The following is a 24,743-nucleotide window of genomic DNA, read 5'->3' on the forward strand; positions in this document are numbered from 1 at the left end:
TGCAACATTATGAGCGGTAATTTTTTTTTAAAAGAGAAAATGAAGAAAGAAAGAAAGAAATATATTTAACAGAGTGGGTGGGTAGGGGAGGGGAAACATTGTTAGTCACGTTTCATTGTAAAGTTTGTATTGTTGTAGAACACATTCGGTATTAGTACAGACAACATAACGGTAAAGACACACTCACCACTGTGCGATTTTTGCGTTTGTTTTTGTTTGAATGTATGTATGCATGTGTATGTATGTGTGTATGTATGACGACACAAAAAAGATACCAACGATCGCTCAGTTCAAAACTATATTTGTTTTCAATTTAAGGTAAGTTGTCATGGTTACAGAGGTGCTACCTGAATTTCCAGCACGGGGAGGGGGGGGGGGGTGGCAAGCAAACAGTTTATTTTTTAGGGGAAAGGGGAAGGGCTAACATATTCCAAGTCCAAAAAGTACCTTCAAATAAAGTGCACATTACGGGCAAATTTAGGAGCAGAGGAGGGGGAGGGGTCTTCAGTTTGTTTTACCGGAGCTGATTGGGGAGCAACTGGGGGAAAGGCCCGAGCAACTGGGGGAAAGGCCCGAGCAACTGGGGGAAAGGCCCGAGCAACTGGGGGCCGAGCGTCGTCATATCTGAAGAGGCAACTGATCAAGCAATGCATTCCCCTACCTCTCCTTAGGTGCCTCCAATATTCTGAGCTAGCTTATACATATTTTTTTTACGCTGCTTGTGTTTAACTTTGATAAGTTCTTTGTAAATATATGCACCAGACATCAGCTACTTTTCGGCCATCGTTCCGAGAGCTTTCAAGCGGGCGTGTTTTTTTTTTCCTTTTTTTCATCGATGCTATACCGTATGTATTCTTTATACCATTGTAGAATATGCACGATGATACATTTCTTGTTTTACGTGAAAAGAATTCATCTCAGATCACGTTTTTATACTTGCAGCCAGACACTGATTTTTTTACTAACTTGGATCATGAAAATCGATAAAGTAGTGGTGTATATCCATTTACTGGTACTACGTATAAGGCTACACACACCTGCATGAGTGCACCGAGCATATTATTATTATTATTATTATTATTATGTATGCATCGAGTTGTTCGGAAGTTACACATGCATCAATAATTCTCACAATTGTAAGACCTTTCATTTATATAACATATATAATTTGATGATGAACTCCGCAAGAAACCTCCCCCGGAAAAAGCATTTATTCTATTTTAAGTCTTCGTTTAATGGATACTTGATTAAAGCAATGTACAGATATCATGCACTCCAAAAGGGGGTTGGTTGTTGACATGCAATCTGCTAAAATTGTAAAAGATGGTTAGTATATACCTATAATTATCAGGTTTACACACTCAATGTACACTTTAATCTTGAGACGGTATATATGTACTGCCCCTCTAGTCATTTATTGATTATAGATAATCTGGAGAAAATGCACATCCAAAAAAGATGACATGTGAGGTGAGGATGGTGGAGGGGTGGGAGGGGGGGGGGGTGACAACAATGGCATTGAACTGCAGAGCAAACAAAGTTAGCGTGTATGTTACAGATAAGAGAAGCGCGCACTATTTTGTTTTCGCTTCAAGCATATGCATGCATGAGTGAACGACCAAAAAATACCCCCAGCTTCGTCTAGTATAATCGAATTCCGTGAGTGGAAACGAACAGAGAAATTCCATTAAAATAAATCATATACGGAAGAAATGACTTAATCGTAAGTCTAATTGGAAGAATCGCGTTATAACCTGCTCTAACCCCTACTGCCTTAGGTGTCAACTTACAGGTTGGTTTTTATTTTATTTTATTTTTTGTATAGAACTTTCAGCTAATGTCAGATTGGTTAGGAAAATCGTAAATCAGTCGCGGGCTCACGACGGAAACATATATATACGTTATGGACCACTATGCTGAGATGTTTAGTTCTAACAATTTATCGTTCATTGGTGTATACAAATTGGCTGACAAACAATAGCATCGGGCACCAGAACGGTGCCAAACACTTTGTGGTTAAAGCCTAATGTAAATGAACTTGCTCGGTATGGGGACCTGCACGTGCGGCGTTGTTGATCACATGAGAAAGAACATTAGAGATGTAATCCAAATGTGCCGACATGAAGGTATGTAGATTGTCTGTAAAGTGGTACTCCCCACCCCCCCCCCTCCCCCATGGTTCAGAACAGGCCTGCTCGAAGCGAAACCACAGGGGAAATTAGTAATTACGTTCAAGCTTCTTGTACAGGTTTGACCGTCTCGTGTAATTTTTGCGATGATCTTGTCAGTGTTACTGTTGCAAATAATAACCTGTTACCGTTGCAATGATCACCTGTTACTGTTGCAAATAATAACTTGTTACCGTTGCAATGATCACCTGTTACTGAGTGCAACGTATACCTGCTACTGCTACACTGATCATCTGTTACTGTTGGTGTTACTTTAACTGTTAAAATAATCACCTGTTACTGTTGGAAATATCACCTGTTACTGTTACGATGATCACCTGTTACTGCTGCAAATAATAACATGTTACCCTTGCAACGATCATCTGTTACTGAGTGCAATGATTATCAGCTACTGCTACACTGATCATTGTGTTACTGTTACTATTACAATAATCACCTGTTACTGTTGGAAATATCACCTGTTACTGTTAGAATGATCACTTGTTACTGTCTGTGTTACTGTTATCATAATCACCTGTTACTGTTGGAAGTATCACCTGTTACTGTTACAATGATCACCTGTTACTGATGCTATAATCACCGGTTAATGTTGCAATAATCACTTGTTTCCATTGCAATAATCACCTGTTACTTTTGCAATAATCATATGTTAATGTTGCAATAATCACCTGTTACTGATGCAATAATCACCTGTTCACGTTGTAATGATCACCTGTTTCTATTGCAATGATCACCTGTTACTGTTATAATAATCATATGTTACTGTTGTAATAATCACCGATTTCTATTTTAATAATCACCTGTTACTGTTGTAAATGATCGCATGTTATTGTTGTACGCTGTCTGTCAATGTAGAATAATATGTTGAATTTACTATACAAAACCACAGTATAACTATACATGTAGTCTTGATGTATACATATTGTGTATGCTTATTCTTACAGTTACATGATATTGTAGAGTCAGACATATATGCTTATACTTCTGCATGGCTATTACTGTTACATGTTGCTCTTCTAGCCTAAGTTATGATGATTTATACAGACTGCATGGAATAGACGTTTACGGCCATATCCATATGATCTCAGATCTGAAGGAAAACGTGCAACCTTCCATGTTCCTTGTTTACACTGCTTCCGTCTCGGCACTATTTCTACAAACCCAGTCAAATATAATGCTTACAGTGAATTGCTACTGTTTGCACATCAAACAGAATGCCTAAGGACTATAGCATGGCATCGGAAATTAAAAAGTTTGACTGCCTTTTATATGTGGTGTCCTAACAGCCTGGTGCATGAAACCTATAAGGTAACACGTTTACTAATATAGCCGTATAGGATGGAACTAGGATCTTTAGATATTGTTGATAAACAATCCATTTATCTAAAGATTTACATACTACCGGGATGTATTAACCTGACATTTGTGAGCTGTCGATGGCATACGTTATATAAGCCATATATTACCGGCCGTGACCGGGTATAGGGTCCATTGTAGCTTTCAAAAATAAGGCACAACATAGGAAGGATCCTACTGAGGAATTTCTGCGATTTGGAATGAAAACTGTGAGGGCTGACGCATCGATATGTGCTGATTATTGCTTTCAAATGCTTTAAAATGCTTTCACACGCTCGCCATACGCCTCCTACCCCTCCCCACATCACCCCCCCCCTATTTGCCCTCTCTCTTTTCAACGGTAGTTCTTTTGGTAAGAATTATCGGGTTACATCACTGGTATATTATTTTGGTACAGATTCTGGCGACGACCATTTTCTTGAGTAAGTAAAGACACTTCTCGCGCGTACAAAGTCCAAGTATTTCACATAACAGTTGTACACTATGCATTTTAGTTTTGTTCATAAATACGTGCTTGTTTGCTTGTTGAAATTTCATCAAGATTTACACAGCTATAATGCGGGGTTCATTCAAATTAGTAAGTACCTTAAGCTCTCCAGATGTGCCCTTAATTACACCTATATATTGTAAATATATAGTTAAAAGGCTTGAGATACCAAAAAGGAAAAGAAAACTCACGAATGAGAAAAATATGAGATCAATAGATAAGATAAGTTGAAGAGCGTTTTCAAGAAAATATGCTGAAGTACTCTTAATGCTTTACATGCATGACTGTATAATATCACTCGATGTTTAACAGTCTGGGGGGGAAAAATAATTAAAAATATGTAAAGAAAATAAAATAAACCGAAGATGACAATGTATACATGCACATGATATAAATATACGTATAGAACTACATAGCCATGCTCTAACTTGTACCCACGGGCTTTTATCCATTCATCTATATGCTTCGACGAGATAGAACCGCAATCGCAAATTCATTTCAATCTAAGGAATGGTCGGTGTTTTCAATCTTTCACGACTTGCAAGTATAAGAGACAATAAGCTGCAGGGTCTACCGCTTTAAACGTTTGCCACGTATATATACATATATAAAAGGTGACGCAAAGTGACGTGTATACAAGGCGTTGCCATCTCCGAGGTGTCTTTCGAGCCGCGGAATCGAATATGAAAATTGCTAATGGCAAATCATGAACGCCACGAGAAACTTTACCGCGATGAAAAACAGGAAAAATAATCCCTTAGGAAGCAATAGCTAGAACAGAAATAATTACAACTGAAGCTAAACGGAGAGAAGACGGGAGTAATCAGCCGGAACTAAACTGTTCACAACCAACAGAGAGTTATGCAGCTCGTGGAAGCATGGAGATGGAGAGAATTAGGAACAAAGAGTTAACATATATCTTCATATAACCTTGTGACTCAAGTTGATGATTGCTCTATAAAAAAAAAAAGCCTGTGGGCGAATGGCTTTTGTTTATCATGAAAAATAATAGCGAAACGTTAGAAATTAGAAGTTGGATATGATGGGCAGAACAACAACAAAAAGATACCGGATTACGAAAAGTGAGTTGCAAAAGACGACCGTTATTTGCATGTATCTGAGCTCACAAAGATGGAAGACTTCGCCGCCGACAATAGACTGTCACACAGTGGAACAATATGCTAATCTGGGATCATCGGATTATCTGCATAATCATATTCGTTGTATGTATCTATCCACATCCAGACAAACAAAGAAACGTTACAGTGGATTTGCATGAAAGTAACTCATATTTCCCTCACATAACTCTTTAAATGATGTTTCACAACACAGGTGTTACAGTTAATCCTAGCAGCTATCTTGCTTTAAATATAACAAGTCATTAACAAAAGGATTCCAAGGATTAAAAAAAAGAACCATACATGAATTATCATAGGGGGCGGGGGGCGGTGGTAAATCTCTAACACTTACAATTTTGTAGCAACTATCTTGTTTTCATGCCTTCATTGTTTGCGCAAGTCAAAGACCTATAATCTTGAGTGAAGACTTTAAAATGGGGTTAGCCTACTTAGGGCGCTGTGATGGTACAATCGGAATGCATCTATAGCGCTTCATATGATATTTCGTGTTCCGGTGTTAAATGATCTGTTTGTCCCAATCTTTCAGGGATCAAACTTTATAGAGACCTGTCGAATATCTGTCTAGTTACGATTCATTTATATTCAATGTAATACTGCATAATTATTTCTGGAGATTTGCTCTTTTCACGGGAGAGGCGTGGAACGAGGGGGGTTCGATAGTCCGGGGGATGGCTAGGCCTAGCGACACTGTATGAGGTCGACACAATCAGTGCATATCCAGACTTGTGAAATAGAAAAGCTGGGCTTTTAGACAGAAACAGCGCCCTCTATAAGGCACCAGGTAGCACAAGTTGCAACAAAGGAGGTTCGGGACACGCTAAGCCTTCTAACGGTAAACAACTATATGTTGAGAACCATTGATGCTATCATCCGCCAACAAACTTTTGTTCGATCGGTAAAACAAACAGTTGATTTATCGCTCATGGTTAATTCTATTCAAGACAATAAATCGAACAATGGTCTTTATTATCTATACTATGACAGATGACTAATTTACATAACTATACTGCATGTTATACCATATTGATAAATTGTTTCATGATGACAAAAACAAATATTGGACTGTGATAGCGTTCGCGTCAAGTAGGAAGCAGTCACTTGACTGATCGAAAATTATCAGATAAAGGTTATCAACATCGCCACGAAAAGGTAGCATGAATTGATACATGCTATTCACTAGAATGACAGCTACATCTATCTCATAATCACATTATAATAAATAAGTAAATATGACATTAATCATTTATTAACTGACATCATTTATCTGGCATCAATAAACGTGAGTCTTCACGATAAAAATTTATCAGAAAGATCACACACGATAACTCACGATCTACCTTTGCTTTCGACAGTCACAATCTTGTTTTGAATATATATTTTCAGACGCGCGAATCCCTTGATCTTTTTATAACATTGGCATGGATAGTGCATGTTTTCCTTATCTTTCTTACGAACTTTGCTTATTAAGCATATAGCCTAGGCTATTGGCTATATTAAGCATAGCCTAGGCTAAGGCTATTGGCTATATTAAGCATATAGCCTAGGCTAAGGCTATTTGGCTTTATTAAGCATAGCCTAGGCTAAGGTTATTGGCTATATTAAGCATACAGCCTAGGCTATCCCGTGAACTGCCTCGTGTTCTGTATTGTGTTTATAATATTTCTAAGGTCTTTTGTTCCGTTTAGCTCAAATTGCTTTATCAACGAACAAAGTCCATCGACCGTCTAGATCATATCAGCTTACACAAGTCAAGTATATCATCTCAAAATAGTGAAGTTTGAAGCAGCCAACGACTTGATTTCGATGCTACTGTTAAACATTTAGGCCATTAGCTTGATTAGTCAAGTTTCGTTTCAAAGAATGAAAATAAAAACATACATGATACTAATGATAATACTAATATGGAAAGTGTCTGAGGTACGAAATGTTGATAATCGAATTCCAACAAGAATTACTTGTTTAATTAACCTTCAACATTTGACAAAAATCTTGCCAGTTTTCGTATGGCTTGACCAATAACATTACAAAATTATCTAGAGTATAAACTAACGCTCGTCAATGTCAGTAGAATTCCCGACCAAACACAAAAGTTTTTTTTCTGTAATGAAAACGTTTGAACTACGAATACGCATTTCATGTATTTAATCCTGTTTCGAAAATGATATAGCCTACTGCTGTTTCAAAGTTATGTCATTGTAGCCAGGGGAACCAAATGCCTGAAGATCGAAGCCCTCAATACCCTTATCTAGTGAAAAAATAGTCTCGGGGAAAACCTCAGTTGGACTAGCTAATTGCAAGTCAATTTCGATTAATTCTCGGTAAGTTTGGACAAACAAAACTGACGAATCTTCCAAAACATGCTGGAAATGAATATACAGCTTTCGGTTGAGAAAAGTCGTCTAGTGCAGTCAAATATTGATTATTTGCCTTTCAACGTTATCAGTGATGGCCCTACTTTTGACGATAGACTACGAAAAACCTTATCAACAAGTACTTTTTATTCCTGAGGCGAGATGGCTTAGGTTATAGCCAAGGAAAATGAATATTAAACATGAATAACAAATTTTCTCTTTGCTTTTGTTAAAAAAATAATAAACTCAGAAGAATTTGATTGGATTATTACACCTTCTACGGTATATCGGTTACCGATTACTAGTAAGTAGAAACCGCATACAAAACATCAAAATTATTGCTAGGCAGTGCAGGACTCGTACTCACGCTATATATATATATATCTATATATATATATATATATATCTATATATATATATCTATATATATATCTATATATCTATATCTATATATATGTATCTATATATATATATATCTATATCTATATATATATATATATATATATATATATATATATATATATATAGACGCAATGAATATCTTTAGAATAGGCTACGACAACGTGATAGTATATACTGAAAATGTAACTATAGGTGTTAGTTAACGCGATTACTGTGTAACTTGCGGTAGCTCAATAGGTATTATTAACAAGCGGTTTATTAATATTGTTCCTCGTTATAACCCAAAGATGACTCACTACATGCACCCATCACTGTTGTACAGATCAATACAGACAACAAGAAGAGGTTTTCTTGTTAAACATTAATTTGACACAAAATATCTATAACGTTTGTAAAAAGTCAGTCTTACCCTATCAAGAGTGTGTTTACCTTCATCGATATCTATCAGACACGAAGTCGGTAGTTTTAATCTGTCAAGTGGTTACCTAGTCAGATAAGTCCGACGGTGAGTGGGGTCGGGGTTATCAGTACATCCGATTCTATCAAACAACGGAGCTGAACAGATCTTAATCCGAAGGAGCTTATTCAATAATTATTACAGCAGTTTCCTTATATACATATCGTGGGGGTGTGGGGAAATCAATATGAGGGGCTTGGGTAGTGTATAGGGAAAGGGTAAGGTGGGGGTAGCAAGTCGGATTGATTTTTTTTCGAGCAAAGCGTCGGGTGAGTGTGCCACCATTCTTCGATACTCTCTATATTAACCGTAACACAGCTACAGTTCTTCTCGAAACCTGAGCGTCGTTAATTTTGGGCGCTAATATTTCATCGTATGATGTTTACTGTGCAGTCAACAGTTATGTTTTGGGGTTAATAAGTACTCGAACCTTTCTTCAGTTTATGCAGTGAATGTTCAATGCATATTTATGTCGAAGAGGAAGAAGTGGGGCGAGGTGAGAAGGGGTGATGTCCGAATGAAGCGCTGTCTACAGTCTTCCTACTTTCTCTCTCCTTAAGGGGGGGGGGGGGTGGGGTGGGCTTAACCAGACCGAAGATCTCGCTATGTAAGTGCGAGAGGTGTATTTTTCGTCAGTGTACCTTCTATTGTACTTTTAATAGGACTTGACAAAATGTGTCAGAAACATCTCATGTACAGCCTATATGTGTGTTTATATATAGCCTATATATATATATATATATATAGGCTCTATATATGTAGGCTATATATAGGCTCTATATATAGGCTCTATATATAGGCTCTATATATAGGCTCTATATATATAGGCTCTCTATATATAGGCTCTCTATATATAGGCTATATATACATAGGCTCTATATATATAGGCTCTATATATATAGGCTCTATATATATAGGCTCTATATATATAGGCTCTATATATATAGGCTCTATATATATAGGCTCCATATATATAGGCTCTATATATATAGGCTCTATATATATATATATATATATATATATATATATATATATATATATATATATATATATATATATATATATATATATATATATATATATGAACACTCATTTACCAATAGAGAATAGCATCGGCGAAAGAGAAAAAAAACCTTTGGTGGGTAAAAATTTTAAAGGGCAAAGATGTATACAACTATACACAAGGATTGGGATAGCCTCGGGTATTAGGTCGAAAGGTCAGCAGAAAATGTTGGGCCGAAGACAGATTTCAAAAGAGGTCTCATAGAAAGGAAAGGGTTAAGCAAACACGTCAGGTCGATCCAAAGTCCTTGAATTCCCGGTTTGATAGAGACATTAGCCAAGTTGTGTGATAAGCTATATAGGCAAGGCTTGACTGCACGGGACAAATATACAGCTGATGTGTACAAGGTGTATATAACAATATGTATGATAGACCAGAATATCACGTATATATCAAATATAGACAAGTTTATCAGACGGACATGTATGTCGAGAGACAAACTAACGAAGCGATGCCCGGTGGTTGAAGACGAAGGCTTCCATTCTAATCTTAAAATGTATTAATCGGTACCGTATTCATTGGGGGGGGGGACATCTATCTTTCCACTTAAGACCAGTTAAACTGTTTTCTCAAGCCAACCCCCTCCCGTCCCCCATCATTCTCTTGGTTGTGTTCTTATTTCTCAAATAGAAAGATACTGTAATTCCTTATACACCAACGAATATGGTAGGTTAAGAAGGGATGAGGGCAGTACTGCCAGTACCCCACCACTCACTATAGAAGGCGCTCTGCGCGTGTCATGAAATGACATCAACTGAGTGACAGGGTGAGGAGTCGACGTATAAGAATGGTCTGATTACATGAGCGCTTTTTAATAACCGAATTTCCCCCTTTGTTGCACAGTAAATCCAGTTCTTTCCTATTTTGACTGTGGTTTTCCAACATGTGCAATACATAAAGAAATGACCACTGGATATTAAGCTGTTAAATTTTGTTCAAGTACTTCCTTTAACTCGCAACTCTCGACTCGAATTTTATGTTGTACGTTATATCTTCGTTCACAGTTCATTACATCTACATCATATAAATTAATACCTGTTTTCGGAAGTTTTCGGTGGCTCACACTTCCCGAACATTTCCGGAATTGTAATAATGAACTTATACGGTTACCAACACTGTTTTTTCTTATTTTCTTAGACAAACCTTGCTCGCTGCGTTATTCATTGCGTACCGATGTATCAGTATACATATAAGCTACAGTGTTTATATGGAGAATGTCGTCTTACGTTAAGACATCCTCACCTCATTACCAAAAGGAAGTTTCTCTGTTCACACCCTTTTATACACCCTATTCCACTGAACCCCCGACCTCCCTTACCATGATACGTAGCCCATATACCATCGTGCACCATTCAAGGACGGGAACAACCGCACTTGTTTTCTTTCTCCAAAAAAATGATCTCCTACACAAGTATGAACACATATGAGATAATAACGGTCATCATATATAGACAAAACGTCTTATATGGAGTACATAGGGTCGGTACGCATCCCCCCACTTCCCCCGCTCCCCCATCTACTATTCCCCGCCCATGCATACACACTTTGGATTATTAGAATGAAACCGTCAGCTAATTTTAATTATCATTTCTGTATATTTGGTTCAGTTATCTTTATATACCGCACAAAATGTTTCGTATTACAACTATACCTTCAAGAGATAGCAAGCCATATTTTAGGCACCCCTGGCAAACTGTTGGGCCACTCATTACTAAACAGGTTGCAGAGGACCCTCAGCAAATATACAAATTTAGCCATGTCGATACTCTGCGACAGTTATCGAATAGTTTGTGGTGAAAGAACAAATAATCTCTTCCACCGTATATTCCCCACTTCCAACTTGTCAATTGCTTGTGATATATCCAAGAGAGCACCTAAAGACAAAAAGCAGGTTACCCCTGCTGCTTGGGACCCAAACAAAAGGCTAAAGAGGGATTACAGGTTGACTTTATAAACCCCTCTTTCAATGGTTTGGCCACAACTTGGTTCCTCTGCCTTCGCGCAAAACAGATGGTTTGCGATGTAGAAATGGAGAAAGGAATTAACAGACTGACGGATAGACTAAGGAACAGACAAAAGCAATCTGAACATGACAACAAAAAGAGAGGGTTGACAAAAAAAAAAACGGCAACGAATTTTGGCCGATTGTGCCTTTGTTGATGGTTAGATTGGACAGTATTATAAATTATTACAAATAAGTCGTCTTTAAGTAAGCAGAGTATCTTCATACCGTCTGCTGTTTTGTGTACTCAACTTAATGGAGGTATCGATTACGTAAGAGTTCGATCTTGGTACGTTTAACTATATCCTAAACAAAGAACTTTGTATTCGTGTCCTGCACCTTGTGAAGTTTTTGTAAACATGATGGTGGCACAGATTAATGGGGAGGGGGGACACCGTAGTCAGCACAAAGGGACACCCCCCCCCCGTGCCCGGCCGGGGTTTCTGGCCTGCGTACTTCCTTAAACTTCAATAACAGCGGTAATGCCGAAAGTTTGAAGTTCATGTTTCTTCTTTCTTAATGGACTATGATCAATCTCACCAACGTGCCAATACCAAAGCGGCATGTTTTTAATTGTTAACCTTTAATCATCCTTCCCAAATGTATATTCCAGCTGCATGCCACGACTAGGCAACGTTTTCTATACTATTCTATCAGCGCAAGACTGTCTTAAAGTCGCGCTACACAACCCTCAGTATATAATCTTTGTAGATATCACTGACGTGCCTGTGATGATGCAAGGCTGTTTTACTACGTGGGGCATTTACATTTATATTGGGCATGTCATACGTTAAGTCTACTTCACCATATAAACTTGACCATAATTCAACAGTATAGTACGATAAAGTTAATACGCTGTTGTTATTTTATTCCTTAAAAGCAAAGTTTCCGATATATATACACTTGACAATAATCACACGGCGTTCCATACAGGAATTGCTTTGTCCAGCAACACAAAGGCAAGGTGTTTCGAACGCCGTGAAGGTTGTTTCAACTGACACCCCTTGTTCTTCATTTGTCACGAATTTTCCAAGAGAAGCAACCATAATGAATAACCTCGCGGATCACTGCATAGATTTTCAGTTTCACTGTTGTGGTTCAAAACAGCAACTTCAGTTTCAGCTCACTGTTTTCAAAGAATGAGGGCCATGGGCTCTGCGAAATAGTTCCCTTTTAGAGTATAGGACAATTACTTTCACACTCAACTTGGTATGTAACAACGCAGTAACAACTGACGTATAAATAGCACACGTGATCATCCCATTTACTATGTAGTTTTCTAAATAATCAAGACTGCGACCCAAATAGGCAATGAAGTCAAATAATGGTCTTTATAATATTCAATCTTCACTGATACGACTTTTACAGCCACCCAATCAGAGCATTTGCCAACATCGAAACCTGTACAAATCTCAGAGGTGAGGAATATACGCGGCGCCCGATAAGAACCTTCAGAAAGGTACTTTTTGAAAATATCATTAGCAACCTTTACCTTGGAGTCAATGTTGATAACGTTTGAATACATTATTGCCCATAGATAATGGCCAAAGTAAACCATGGGCTCGGCCACGGATAAACACAGACGGGGCCATGTAACGTGTGCGCATGGGCCACGAGGACACATGCAGCTGGAGCAGACGACCTATTTCAGTCCAGCTGGTTGATATCATTACTTTGGGAGATACTCTTACTTTTTCAGCGGTCTTAAAACATGTATATAGTCAAGTTATCCCATACAACGATATCAAACTTATTATTCGTAACAAAAATGCCCCAAGCCTTTGTTTCTCCCGGTTAAAATGCTCTTTCTTTACTACAGACAGCTGTTCTTTCGTCACGGTTCGGTAACTACAAGGAGTGAGGATTATATATTGCTAAAGCTGAACTATATATACGATAAGACAAAAAAGGCGGTAGGTTTTTACGGAACAAAGCTGTGTCATTATGTAATACTGTACTTGTGGCAAATCAGCTACGCGTGCTTCTAATTAAGCCCCAATTCTGACGTCACGCTGTGAGGCCAACTATACACACGTCGTGACTTTTTTGGTGGATTGCGGGCAAAAGACTTGATTTCTTTCAATTTTTTTTTTGCTTGTTGCCATGAACAGCTGATTGAACAAGAGAGGCCAGGCTGACATCCGCTGCTAAGAGGGATTTTGACTCACGGATGTCAACCTTAATTTCTCACGAAATGAATGAATCGACACGGTTTAATTCAATAACAAAGACTGTGGAGATTTGGGCAATAGGCTATCACGGATACAAACAGGGTTTATAGCTCAAAAATCGTGTGTGTGTGTGGGGGGGGGGGGCTCTTTTCAACCCGACAAAAAAAAGTAGTTATAAGCACAATCTTACCACGTGTAGGCCTAGATATATAATTAAAGACCTAATTATGGCCTTTAAGTATATTCATCAGACGACACCATTTCCTCCTATATGAGACAACGACCACAGGGCCCACACTTTTGTTTAATATCCTGAACCCGCCCGTCGCCCTAACAATACCCCAATCGGTAGTGTGTGTACTTCACCACTGAGTTTAGACAAAGTTGGAACAGTGAAAAGTTAAAGAGAAATAAAACATTTCATATCAATGTGCATTCATAACGTCACAATTGATTTGCGGCTTCAAGTTCACATTTGCTACGAATATGTGACAAGCTCTGCGTAACTTTGAAAACGGCTTTTATTTAGCCTTAAACTGAAAGCAAACTTCATCAGGAGCCGTTTACCAAGTCTTCAGAAGATCAAACTTAAGTTTTACCTCTTGAAGTATTTGGAAGAGAGAGAGAGGGGGGGGGGGGGGCTTATATCATTGGAGACAAAACTGATATATAAATATTCCTACCTCGGTATCTTCACGTCGGAATATGCTTGCCAGTTCAGCAAGACTTTTCTTGATGCTCTCATTGGCCGCCTCTTCTGGGGAGGGTTCCTTCTTAGAATTCTAGGGAATTGGGAGAGATAAACGTATATCACTACTATGTATTGTCAAAATCTTGTTTCTTAGTTTATAACTAGGCCTATTTGATTTTATCTATAGTGACGTTATCGTTTATTTGTTATACTAACATTAAAAGAATAAAGGTTTTAATATTATTGTTAATTATCCCTATCAGCTAATACTTGAATGAGAGATTGTCAAAACGTTAATCATTTCACGCCTTCCTCTCTCTTTTCAATCCCGACCCCCCTCCCATCCCCACTCTCTGTAACAAACAGTATCACATCATAGAGAAAGAGTCCCCATTCCTACCCCCTCCAATAATTGGTCACGGATATCAGCTCAACTACTTCAAGCTATACTGTCTTAAGAATTGTGTCTTTGTGTTATTAAACCACGATGTGAAGCGTTGATTAACATTGAAACTACTTCAACTTAAGTAACCCCTTATGGTGTCCATAATAACTGCTAAACTTTTCCGGTTTTAAAAGAAGACAATTAAGATAAATCCGATGTGGCGACTAAGCCCTGATTTTTTTTTTGTGGGTTTAGCTATCATCTCTCACATCGAAGCTCTCCTCAAGCGCAAGCCTGTTACACGCGCGTGCCACTCTCGTGTTGCCGAGGCAACTAATCGCTTACTCCCCACGGTGTCTCGTGGAGTCAGTAGCTTAATTTGGTTGCTAGCCCGTTTAGCCTCTGTGACTACTGCACCTTCCATGTACAAACCTAGCCATCAGCCTAACGCGATGCACCCGCATAACAAGTGACCTGTCATGATCTTACTTTTGTCTGCTACGGTGTAATCTGTCTTTGTCTACGGTCATTGTCCATACAGTCTAAACTATGGAAAAGCTAACTCAGCAAATTAGTTTGTGGTTTTTGTCGGATAAAAGGGCAAGCTTAGTTTCAAGAAGCTTTGTACTAAGGTAAACCTACCTTCGTCTTTTTCTTCATTCGGCTGGTCCCCATTGTCACCTGGGATCGATGGGATGAAGAATTCTTTAAATGAGTAAACTACCAATTTGGTATCTACAAAGAAAGACAGTAAAATGTTTGATTGGAAACAGAGAACAAGGTCAGGCCTAGACCCTGCTGCGTTACCTGCATGAGTGATTCTCGAGTCGAATGCAGTAATTTATTACTATCAATGTCTGAAAGCTGACTCGGGACACTGGCATGACTGCATTATACTGGGCTAATAAATAAAGAGAACAGCCTACGACATCAGAATACATAATCATATTCCCCGTTTTGTATACTACCTACGTAGCCTACCGGTAACCTATAAATTCTGTTTGCATTCTGGCCTACCATTCTAGTCAAATTGAGAAAGAGTGCTGACCTTTTAGAAGGTGAACGGTCATACGTGAGGGCACTGGAATGTCCTTTGTTTTAAAACCTTCTCATATTGTTTTAACCATCTGTTCAACTAGATGGTTTCTTTCTCTCTCACTCTGTAAAAAAATAACCGCACATAAAATATTATGACATCTGTACGCTCTTGGCGGTTTCTGTTACCGTTTGTCGATGATATCATGAAGTTTAAAAAACAAAACACAAGAAAATTATGTGAACACTGATTTAAGCCAATGAACAACCGTCAAACGACACTCAACTACTTCCTTTCCCGCTGCATGTTCTTTCCACAACATCTAATCCCGGACCTATCACACTTTATGCCAAGCCTTGATGTTTGAGTATGCTATTGCTGTATATGTATACAATAATCTCATCATACATTAAGAAAGAAAGAAATGTTTTGTTACCTCTTAACAAGAATGCAAAACAGTGGAATAGATGGTAATACGTTCTTCCAAATGGGTGTTTGAGTTTACTATGTCCCACCAGGCTATACGTTGGGTTATCAATGACACACTGCCGTTTGTCAATAATAACACAAGCGGTCTACGAGAGTAGTTTGGATTGGGAATACAGTGTATAACTGGCTGGAGCACAGGGCCACTGCTATGAGAGAGACAGACCACTGATGGGGTCAGGAGGGCAAAGCCTCGGAATTAAAACGCTGTAACATTTTGAGATCTTTCAATTTTGAATATGTCAGATTGCCCACCAAGAGAACACCACATATCAAGCTTACTTAGATTTCTGCAATGATGATCCGGGTCCTTACACAGAGGAGAGACGGGTGCGTACATAACCTCAACCCCCACCCCCCCCCCCTCCACCCGGCCCTCCAAAGGTCGACATTTTTCTAGGTAGAGAATGGTCTTTTGTCCTGCGGGTTCGTATATATAGCACCATTTTGCACCCGGGTACCCTTAATCGTTATTTAAAAAAAAAACTCCTCCAACACGGTGAGCAGTAATAATGTCCACATCTTCAGTAAACGTATCAAACTATAGAAAATCCTGCATTTGGGCCTAGAGTAGTGTATTACCATAGAGACTGAGAATAAGCACGGCCGATTAAAGAAAAAAAAAACAGCCATGTTAATATCTTATAATTCTGTATATGCAGTTTGCTGTGGTCCTCAATAAGACTTGACAACTGAAATGCTTCAAACTGAACTAATTTTGGAAATCATTTAAAAAAAAGAATGGTTTTATATTTTGTTTGCATAAAAAACCTCATTATATGGGAGAACAATAGTCTATCTCATAAAGGGCTTTTATTTTTTATTTTAGCAGAGTAAATAGGCCTAGACGCTAAACAGCGTTTGAAATTGATTAAACAACGTCAGAAAATAAACTAAGTCCACGAACAATAAAATAAATCATAAAATAAATAAACGATAAACAATATATCAGAGCAATTGGAGCAAAAAGAACAAAGACAATTCCATAGAACACTAAGGTATGTAGGGTATACTTTACCAGTACCCTAAAAGATGATCAGATATACGAGGCTTACAGACAATAGAAACAACAGAAAAACTATGAATTGATTTTTCAATTGATTGGTCCAAAGTTAATCAGGCTTAAAGCAGACGGGTCTAATTGTAATAATAAGTTCAGTAACTAACTTGATGGGGGACCTGCATGTAAACTCATTCATCGTACCACGTGTACCACCCACTCTTGCATAGATCGAAGAGTTTCCCGTGGAAATAACGAACCATTTTCGATCCATTACCAATTGAAGATAAAAGCCTAATGCATGGGCTAAGCCCGATATAACAGTAATAACCAGGATCGATTTGACTCACGTTGGATATCTACACATTTGTCAACAATGTGGAATGCACGCTATTTTGAACTATAGTCACGAAAGGTGGTCCATGTTTTCGATACCTGTATATCTGTAGGCTATCACAATACACCAATACAAGCATCTTTACAATATGTAGCGGCTTGTTGTAAATAACCTACATGAAGTTGGCCATATATATATATATATATATATATATATATATATATTGGTACTGAAATAATTACACTTCAAGTTGTCAAAACAGTTTGCAAAGGAACTTATATTATTTCATTTTCACCACACCCGCCTCAGTGCTGGCTGAGGCTGTAGTAATATAAAGACCTTGCCTACATTATGTACGTCCCGGGCACACATGTCAAAGGAATTTAACTGTGTAATTAAAATTGAGCTTATAACTTTAAATTAAAATAGTTTGAGTCAATCTTTAAGAGCTAAATTAGTGCGAGCCACATAGTCAAGTGACCATATACTCGACCAAAAACCTTCCAACCATACACAACAATAGTATCAGGTACTCCACAAAACTTTTCAAGGGTAGCCTGCTAACGATGTAGCCGGACTCCTTATCCTATAAGCCTTGCAAGTAGAGACAAGTATTGTCACGAAAAGTTGTTCTTTTCGTTTGCAATCTTAATACAACTTATACTACATTAAGAGGTAAGACAAATATATAGACAATAAAAATTTGTTCATAAACCTTTCCGTACTTACCTAAATGTTTGCGAAAAATAGCTGTAAATATCCACAATCTTTCCCTTGAAGTTGGGTGTAATCCTCCTGCTCAGAGTAGCATGGGCTATACCAATGAGCTGCTTCCCTCTTTGTCGAGTATTTTGCCAGTGGCTTGAGTATACTGTTAACAATCGACCTCTCCTTGCACGCGAATAGCGTACGCTAGGGGTTACAATAGAGGTACAACGTACGCCCACTGCAATTGAGTACTTCTGTTCCCCTGTGCACATCTCACAAGACACCTGTCATAGACGGACTTGCATGCATGCAGCAATGAAGGGACCACTATAACCAAAATGTCGTATATAAATTTCAAAAAGCGTTTCTGAATAAACGCTACACTTTACTGCTATGTATCTTTTAGTACACTATAACTTATTTAGCCATTTGAAACACTTTTCATTATATAATTAATAACAAAAGACAACATATGCTTTTCTTTATTTATTAATCTAGGTATATTATACTATAGGTTACAGCCATTGAGTGTTTTCTCAGCAGTTGTGAAAAAAATGGTCTCTTCTCACCATTCGGAACAATGGAAAGGACAGCCCACATTTACGCAAAGTTGTCAATCAAACCACAGCAAGCGAGTCGTCGACCAATCAAATATCGACAAAAATGACTTAGGCACACGTGCAAACGTGCGTCAAAAGTGTGGCAGTTGCAAGCGATGTTTTCATGAATGGAGCGGTATACTGCGGTCATAGGGGCAAACAAAAAAGAAACTACAGCGTGCACCCCACATTACGGCAAGGTAGACATGTTTTATTTTTGATGTCCCCACATAATACTGTATTGAGCGTGTAGCAGAGACCTAGCTATATGGGAAACCGCAGACACATATATGGTCAACTTATAAGTGAGCCCACCCGCTCATTGTTAGCTTTGAAGTATGAAAAATGCAGTTTTTGTTTCTTTCTATTGGAGCGAAATTATGAAAATGGGGAAAACATGCATGGCAACATCACTGAGAAAATATTCAGCGATGTGATGTTGGAATAATAATATAGATAGAAATGTTAGCGCTGGTGATATGACAAATAATATACAGGAACAATAATAATAACATGCGGTAAACCAAGTAGAAAAGGTGCCTTTTTTTATTCTTTAATTCACCATTTTCTTTTCAAAACATTGATGATTGTAAGACATGAGTGTGTAAATTAGACGACCCTATTGGAAGGAGATGGGGGTTGGGGTTGAGGGGGGTGGGGGAGGGGAATGTACCATCGGTTTTGTGGAAAACTCTAAAAGTGCTCTTTTCCATAACAAAAACAATTAAGAAAACGGTAATTATAGGAAGTGCCATTTTGCTTATTATTAATATTTTTTGCAAATTATGAACTACAGGAAAAGTATCGTTTTTTGGGGGAAACAACATTCAAACAGGCCTATTGGTATCTGTGGTACACAAGTTCCTAAATGATTTAATTTTGACATGATTTCCCCTTTAATTTTAAAGTTTGTGCCTCCGAATTGTCTTGTAATTTCAATCGTTGTTTGATAATTTAATGACATTGGTGACACTGCACCAAGGGCGTAGGAACCGGGGGGGCTGGGGGGGGGGGCGCCAGCCCCCCCAGTGAAAAATGTGGAGGGGCGGAAGTATCATTCCGCCCCCCCCGCTTCGTAAGTCAGAAAACCCCTTTTTCATTTCCAAATGAGAAAAAAAAATCTCATTTGGAGCACCAAATTGCATCTGAGGCCTGGTGAAAATACAAAATTAAGTTTACAAAATGGAGTGGGTGTTGAAGTGTGCTATATTGCACCAAATTGCATCTGAGGCTACCTGGAAATGCAAAAAAATTCCAAAGGGGAGGGGGACACCCCCTCCCCTTAGACCCCTCCCCCAGGCCGGCCATCAGTCTTCAGCCCCCCCCCCCCCACTCAAAAGTACCTTCCTACGCCACTGCACTGCACAGTATATACGCATGTCATGAATAATGAAACTATACTATAGTCTATCAATACAAGCGTTGTAAGTGTCATTATGACGTCACGGTTAGACCCTTCAGACTATCAGCTGAGATTGCGCCAATTTCATTACCTTAAGAACTAAGTCAACAAACCGTTGACTGAGGATCTGTCTTCAAGAAGCTGTTTCTCTTTGTAATTTTTGAAATTTTCTACAGGGCTATTATTACGAACACAAGGACGGTCTCGCCTATATACATTCGTAGGATATTTAAGTCATGTTTAACCCTGAACGGGTTCAAAATGTGACCTAGATTCATTCCTACTTTTTATTTACGAGTAGAAATAATGATTATTAAGTATCGATAAAAAGAAAACAACTGTAGCTAAATACACACACGCCCCCCCCCCCTCCCCTTTATCTTCGTGACCTTGCCAAAGGATTAGTAAGTATTCAGTGTTTTAAAGGGCTGGTTTAATATGAATCCGGGTATTTATACCAGAACGATATTGATTTTAAACCATCATCCCATATCCAGTACAGGTAGTACGAGCAGTTCAACCTAACAATTAAACCAAAACCGCGCAACTATTTTGCCTGCGCTGTTTCAAAAATTAAATCGATAAATGGCTGGAATGTAATGCCCGATGCACCAAGTACACAAACTTTCACAAGTCTTAAAACGACATCAGAGTCACAAGTGCGTCAGTAGTTTATAATTTCCTTTACTAATGAGAATCTTGGATATTTTGATTTTCATATTTGAACCGGTGTTAATATGCAAACATTTTTTTTTGAATTTACGATTGTACTTAAACTAGTATCATTCTATTACTGATCACATACATTTCGTTATGTAACTTTCATTCATAAATATGAACGAAAAGGAAAAACTAAAACTAAAATATTTTCATTGCATATTCGTCAATATGGCAGCCACGGTTCGGCTTCCATAAAATGACTTTTGCTTTATATCATACAAACGGAACACGACTACTAGTTGTTCGTATCCGCCCCTCCCCCTTCGGATGGATTGGGGGGGGGGGGCAATCATGATGGTTTAAGTATATCATCTAAATTTGAAGTGATGGACGTCAGCTTTAAATAGTTTACATAAGGTGGAAATAACAGCTGGGGGGGGGGGGGCGTAAGCACTTCTCTCAGTTTCCTGCTTGGAAGTCATCTTTTGTGAAGCTCTTACGTCACAATGTCCACCTTCCATCACAAGCAGAGAGTTCCTGTTGTTTGGGTGCTAGTATGGTACAAATGTTTGTATAGACTGACAGATCTCCCAGTAACGGATCACCATGCGCTGTTTGGTATATAACTTTGCCCATTTGGCGTTCCATAAAATTGTTAAAGAATCCTTACCCATAACAAAGGAACCCAGCTGATTGGCTTTCAAACAGGATATACTTTCACAAAATCTCAAGATCAACGCCCTGATGGTTGCAGATTATTTTCTGTTCGTTTTAAAGTTGATTTCTTTTATTCTATTCTTCGGGTATTTTATTCGGAGGTTGCATGAGATGAGTCTGGAATTAAGTTCCACGTTCCTTCATCCTTCACATCTGGGTGATAAACTCGGTCTTACTATACTCGTTAACGAAGGTGGCTTTATTCAACAAAGTTTCTGAATCGGAACCAATCACGTTTTCGAATGAACGATGACAGCAGAAGGTAATATTCCCTTTTCCCGCCACGATATTCGACAAATAACGTGTTTAAACTGGTCGTTATTATTTGATAACAAGAACAAGTCTAGATAACAAAATCAACTCGTTAATATCTGCTCTGGGATGAGCATCATTGGTGATAAAAAGCGAGGCCACTGGAATGGGGGTGGGGGAGAGGGAATTCTTTATTGACGAGATCAGAAAAGTTGCGTAAATCACCTCATATATATATATAAATATATATATATATATATATATATATATATATATATATATATATATATATATATATCGTAGTGAGTTTGAAAATCCAGAACAGTGAAAAAACTTCCAGCCTTCCACCGGGATTCGAACCAGGGCCTCCCGCTTTATATGCGGACCCCCTAACCACTAGGCTATGGACGCTGATTGTATGTCCAGAGGTTTGGAACCGGTAAGGAAAGTCGTAATTCCACTGTATGCGTTTGTCACCTGTATCGAGCAATACTAGTTCTGTTTTGGTGACATATTTGCCTTACTCTAGAGATCAAACATAATGCTAACCAACTCGAAATCATTTGTGATTCCTAAAGCCTCTGTTAAATGTATATATATATATATGTATATATATATATATATATATATATATATATATATATATATATATATATATATATATATGTTATATATATATGATATATTATATATAGGCCCTATTATAAATTATATAAATATTATATATAAATTGTCTTGCATAATTTTCTCTCCATTTCAATAGTTTCATTGCAAAACGTAAAATGACAACTGAGTACAATAAGATTGATACAGAGAAGTGTAGTGTGAAGTTACGCCATTCATGCATAACGGTGTTATACTTATATCTATATAAGAGCGTGGGAACAGACTACAGAAAAATCGGTCCCCTAAAGTGCTCTGAATAATAAACCTTATAAATTCTTATTTATAAGAGAATTGTTCAGAATATATCTTTATATTATGATGATTTCTCTGATCAAACATAGAACAATTATGAACAAACAAAAACTCACTGTTATAAGCCTTTTAAAACCGATGAGTTCAGAAATAGCCTATTGACAGAATTAACGGGAGAGCAAACATATTCGGCTACTCATCCTTTGATTATAGAGATAGAAACTTGAATAGTAATCTCACACGTCATATATCCAATTGTTGGAATACCGACCGTCCATGAGTAGTATAAAAAAGCATTTAGATCATCATAAACGCAGGTAAGAAGTAAAATAGTACACATATAAAGGTCACACACGAATTTACTTGTCAACGCCGGCAGATTCTACTAATGAGCTCTTATGTATCGATAAGTATAACTCAACGAATGAAGCGACTACGAGGGATGGGGGAGGGGTGAGGAGGGTGGGGACACGGGGGAGGGTAATGATATTTCTGTCGTTGAACATTTTAAAATGACATATAAGTAAAGGTTACCGCATGCGCCTCTATGCAAATTTTGGTTATATAATAAGGACAGTCTAAATTAAATACCTTTGTCTCCTCAGACTTTGGAAAACCGAGTTAAGAAAACTTAGGAGTGGTGAGATGTGGTGGAGTGGGACTCGGTGGGGGGGGGGGGTGCGTGTTCACTTGACTCGCCTTATATCGTCAAGTATATTAGTGACGTTCAAATTGTTTACCTTTCATGACCTTATAGAGCTCGAGTTACGATTAGGAAAATGGAGGGATAGGGAAGACTTAGTTATTCTCATCATGTTTACCGATTCCTGTCGGTACCCCTACCCCCCCCCCCCCCACCCCTCCCTCTACATCACGTTGTCGAAATATTGAAAACGTTGACATTGTAACCGAGAGTACTAAATGTGGACTTGAATCAAACAGGTGTGATGTCATAGTTGCATGTACACTGGTAGTACAATGTGTTGTTTTTCTCTATTATTTCAACTGTATTGTTTTTGACCTCGGATTGGATAAGAGTTCCAACGTTACCCGTTCAGTGGATGTAAAGTTAACACTTTTTTTCAAGAAAAACATCGCTTCAAGTTCACTTTGGGTACAGAACGTGTCAACTTCAAATGGTGTCATCTCGAAACCGGTACCCAGGAATTACGGAAGACTAATGCGGCCATGCCCCCCCCCTAAAAAAAAAAGAAGAAATCCACGGATGTCAAGACAAGACAAAAAATTTAAAACGACGAACAAAATTTTTAAAACGAAAAACAAAAATTTTTTGAAACGAGAAACAAATTTTTTTATAAACGAGAAAAAAAAATTAAAATGAAAAAACAAACTTTTTAAAACGAAAAACAAACTTTTTAAAACGAAATACAAAAGCTAGATTTGCCTGAATTTCAGCATAGGATAACCCCATGCTGAAATATTGCCAAATAAGGCGGTCTCTCGATCCATACAGAGACTTTCAGAACGCACATCGAAAATCTGCTTACACTTGCACATTCAGATCCCAATGTTTGAGAATGTGAGACTACATTAATTTGTTTTTATCTTTTTATTTATTTTCGTTCTAAATTTTTTTGGGGGGTTTTCAAAATTTGTTTTTCGTTTTATAATTTTTGTTTTCAAAATTTTTGTTTTTCGTTTATATAAATTGTTTTTAGTTTTAAAAACTTTGATTTTCGTTTAAAAAAATGTTGTTTTCTATATATATCCGTGGTTTATATACCTTTTTTGGCATGGCCGCATTAGTCTTCCGTAATGAATGCGAATTCCATGGTTCAACAATTTTAAATTTTCTTCTGGACTATCCTCTCTGAACAGATAGGCAAAACTTTATGGTAAAATCTTCAAATTTAGTGCATCATTTTCATCGATGGGTGCGTGGGAGGTAGGGGAGGGCAAGGCGAAGAAAGGAGC

The 24,743-nt window shown here is 38.0% G+C and overlaps 1 protein-coding gene across 2 annotated transcripts in view; it reads right to left on the reverse strand.

The window, feature by feature from the left end:
* Positions 1-18,787, reverse strand: part of LOC139963042 (uncharacterized) — a 41,575-nt gene extending 22,788 nt beyond the window's left edge. The window contains exons 1-4 of one of the 2 annotated variants that reach the window (XM_071963501.1): positions 18,282-18,787; positions 15,742-15,853; positions 15,336-15,428; positions 14,301-14,399 (exon numbers count right to left, since the gene is read on the reverse strand). In XM_071963501.1, the coding sequence (XP_071819602.1) occupies positions 14,301-14,399; positions 15,336-15,368 (132 nt within the window). In that variant the 5' untranslated portion in view covers positions 15,369-15,428; positions 15,742-15,853; positions 18,282-18,787. The remainder of the gene's footprint in view (positions 1-14,300; positions 14,400-15,335; positions 15,429-15,741; positions 15,854-18,281) is intronic. The other variant, XM_071963500.1, reaches the window with a different exon arrangement.
* Between the last annotated feature and the right edge of the window lie 5,956 nt (positions 18,788-24,743).

This window comes from Apostichopus japonicus, chromosome 21 (genome assembly GCF_037975245.1).
Source record: "Apostichopus japonicus isolate 1M-3 chromosome 21, ASM3797524v1, whole genome shotgun sequence".
NCBI lineage: Eukaryota > Metazoa > Echinodermata > Holothuroidea > Aspidochirotida > Stichopodidae > Apostichopus > Apostichopus japonicus.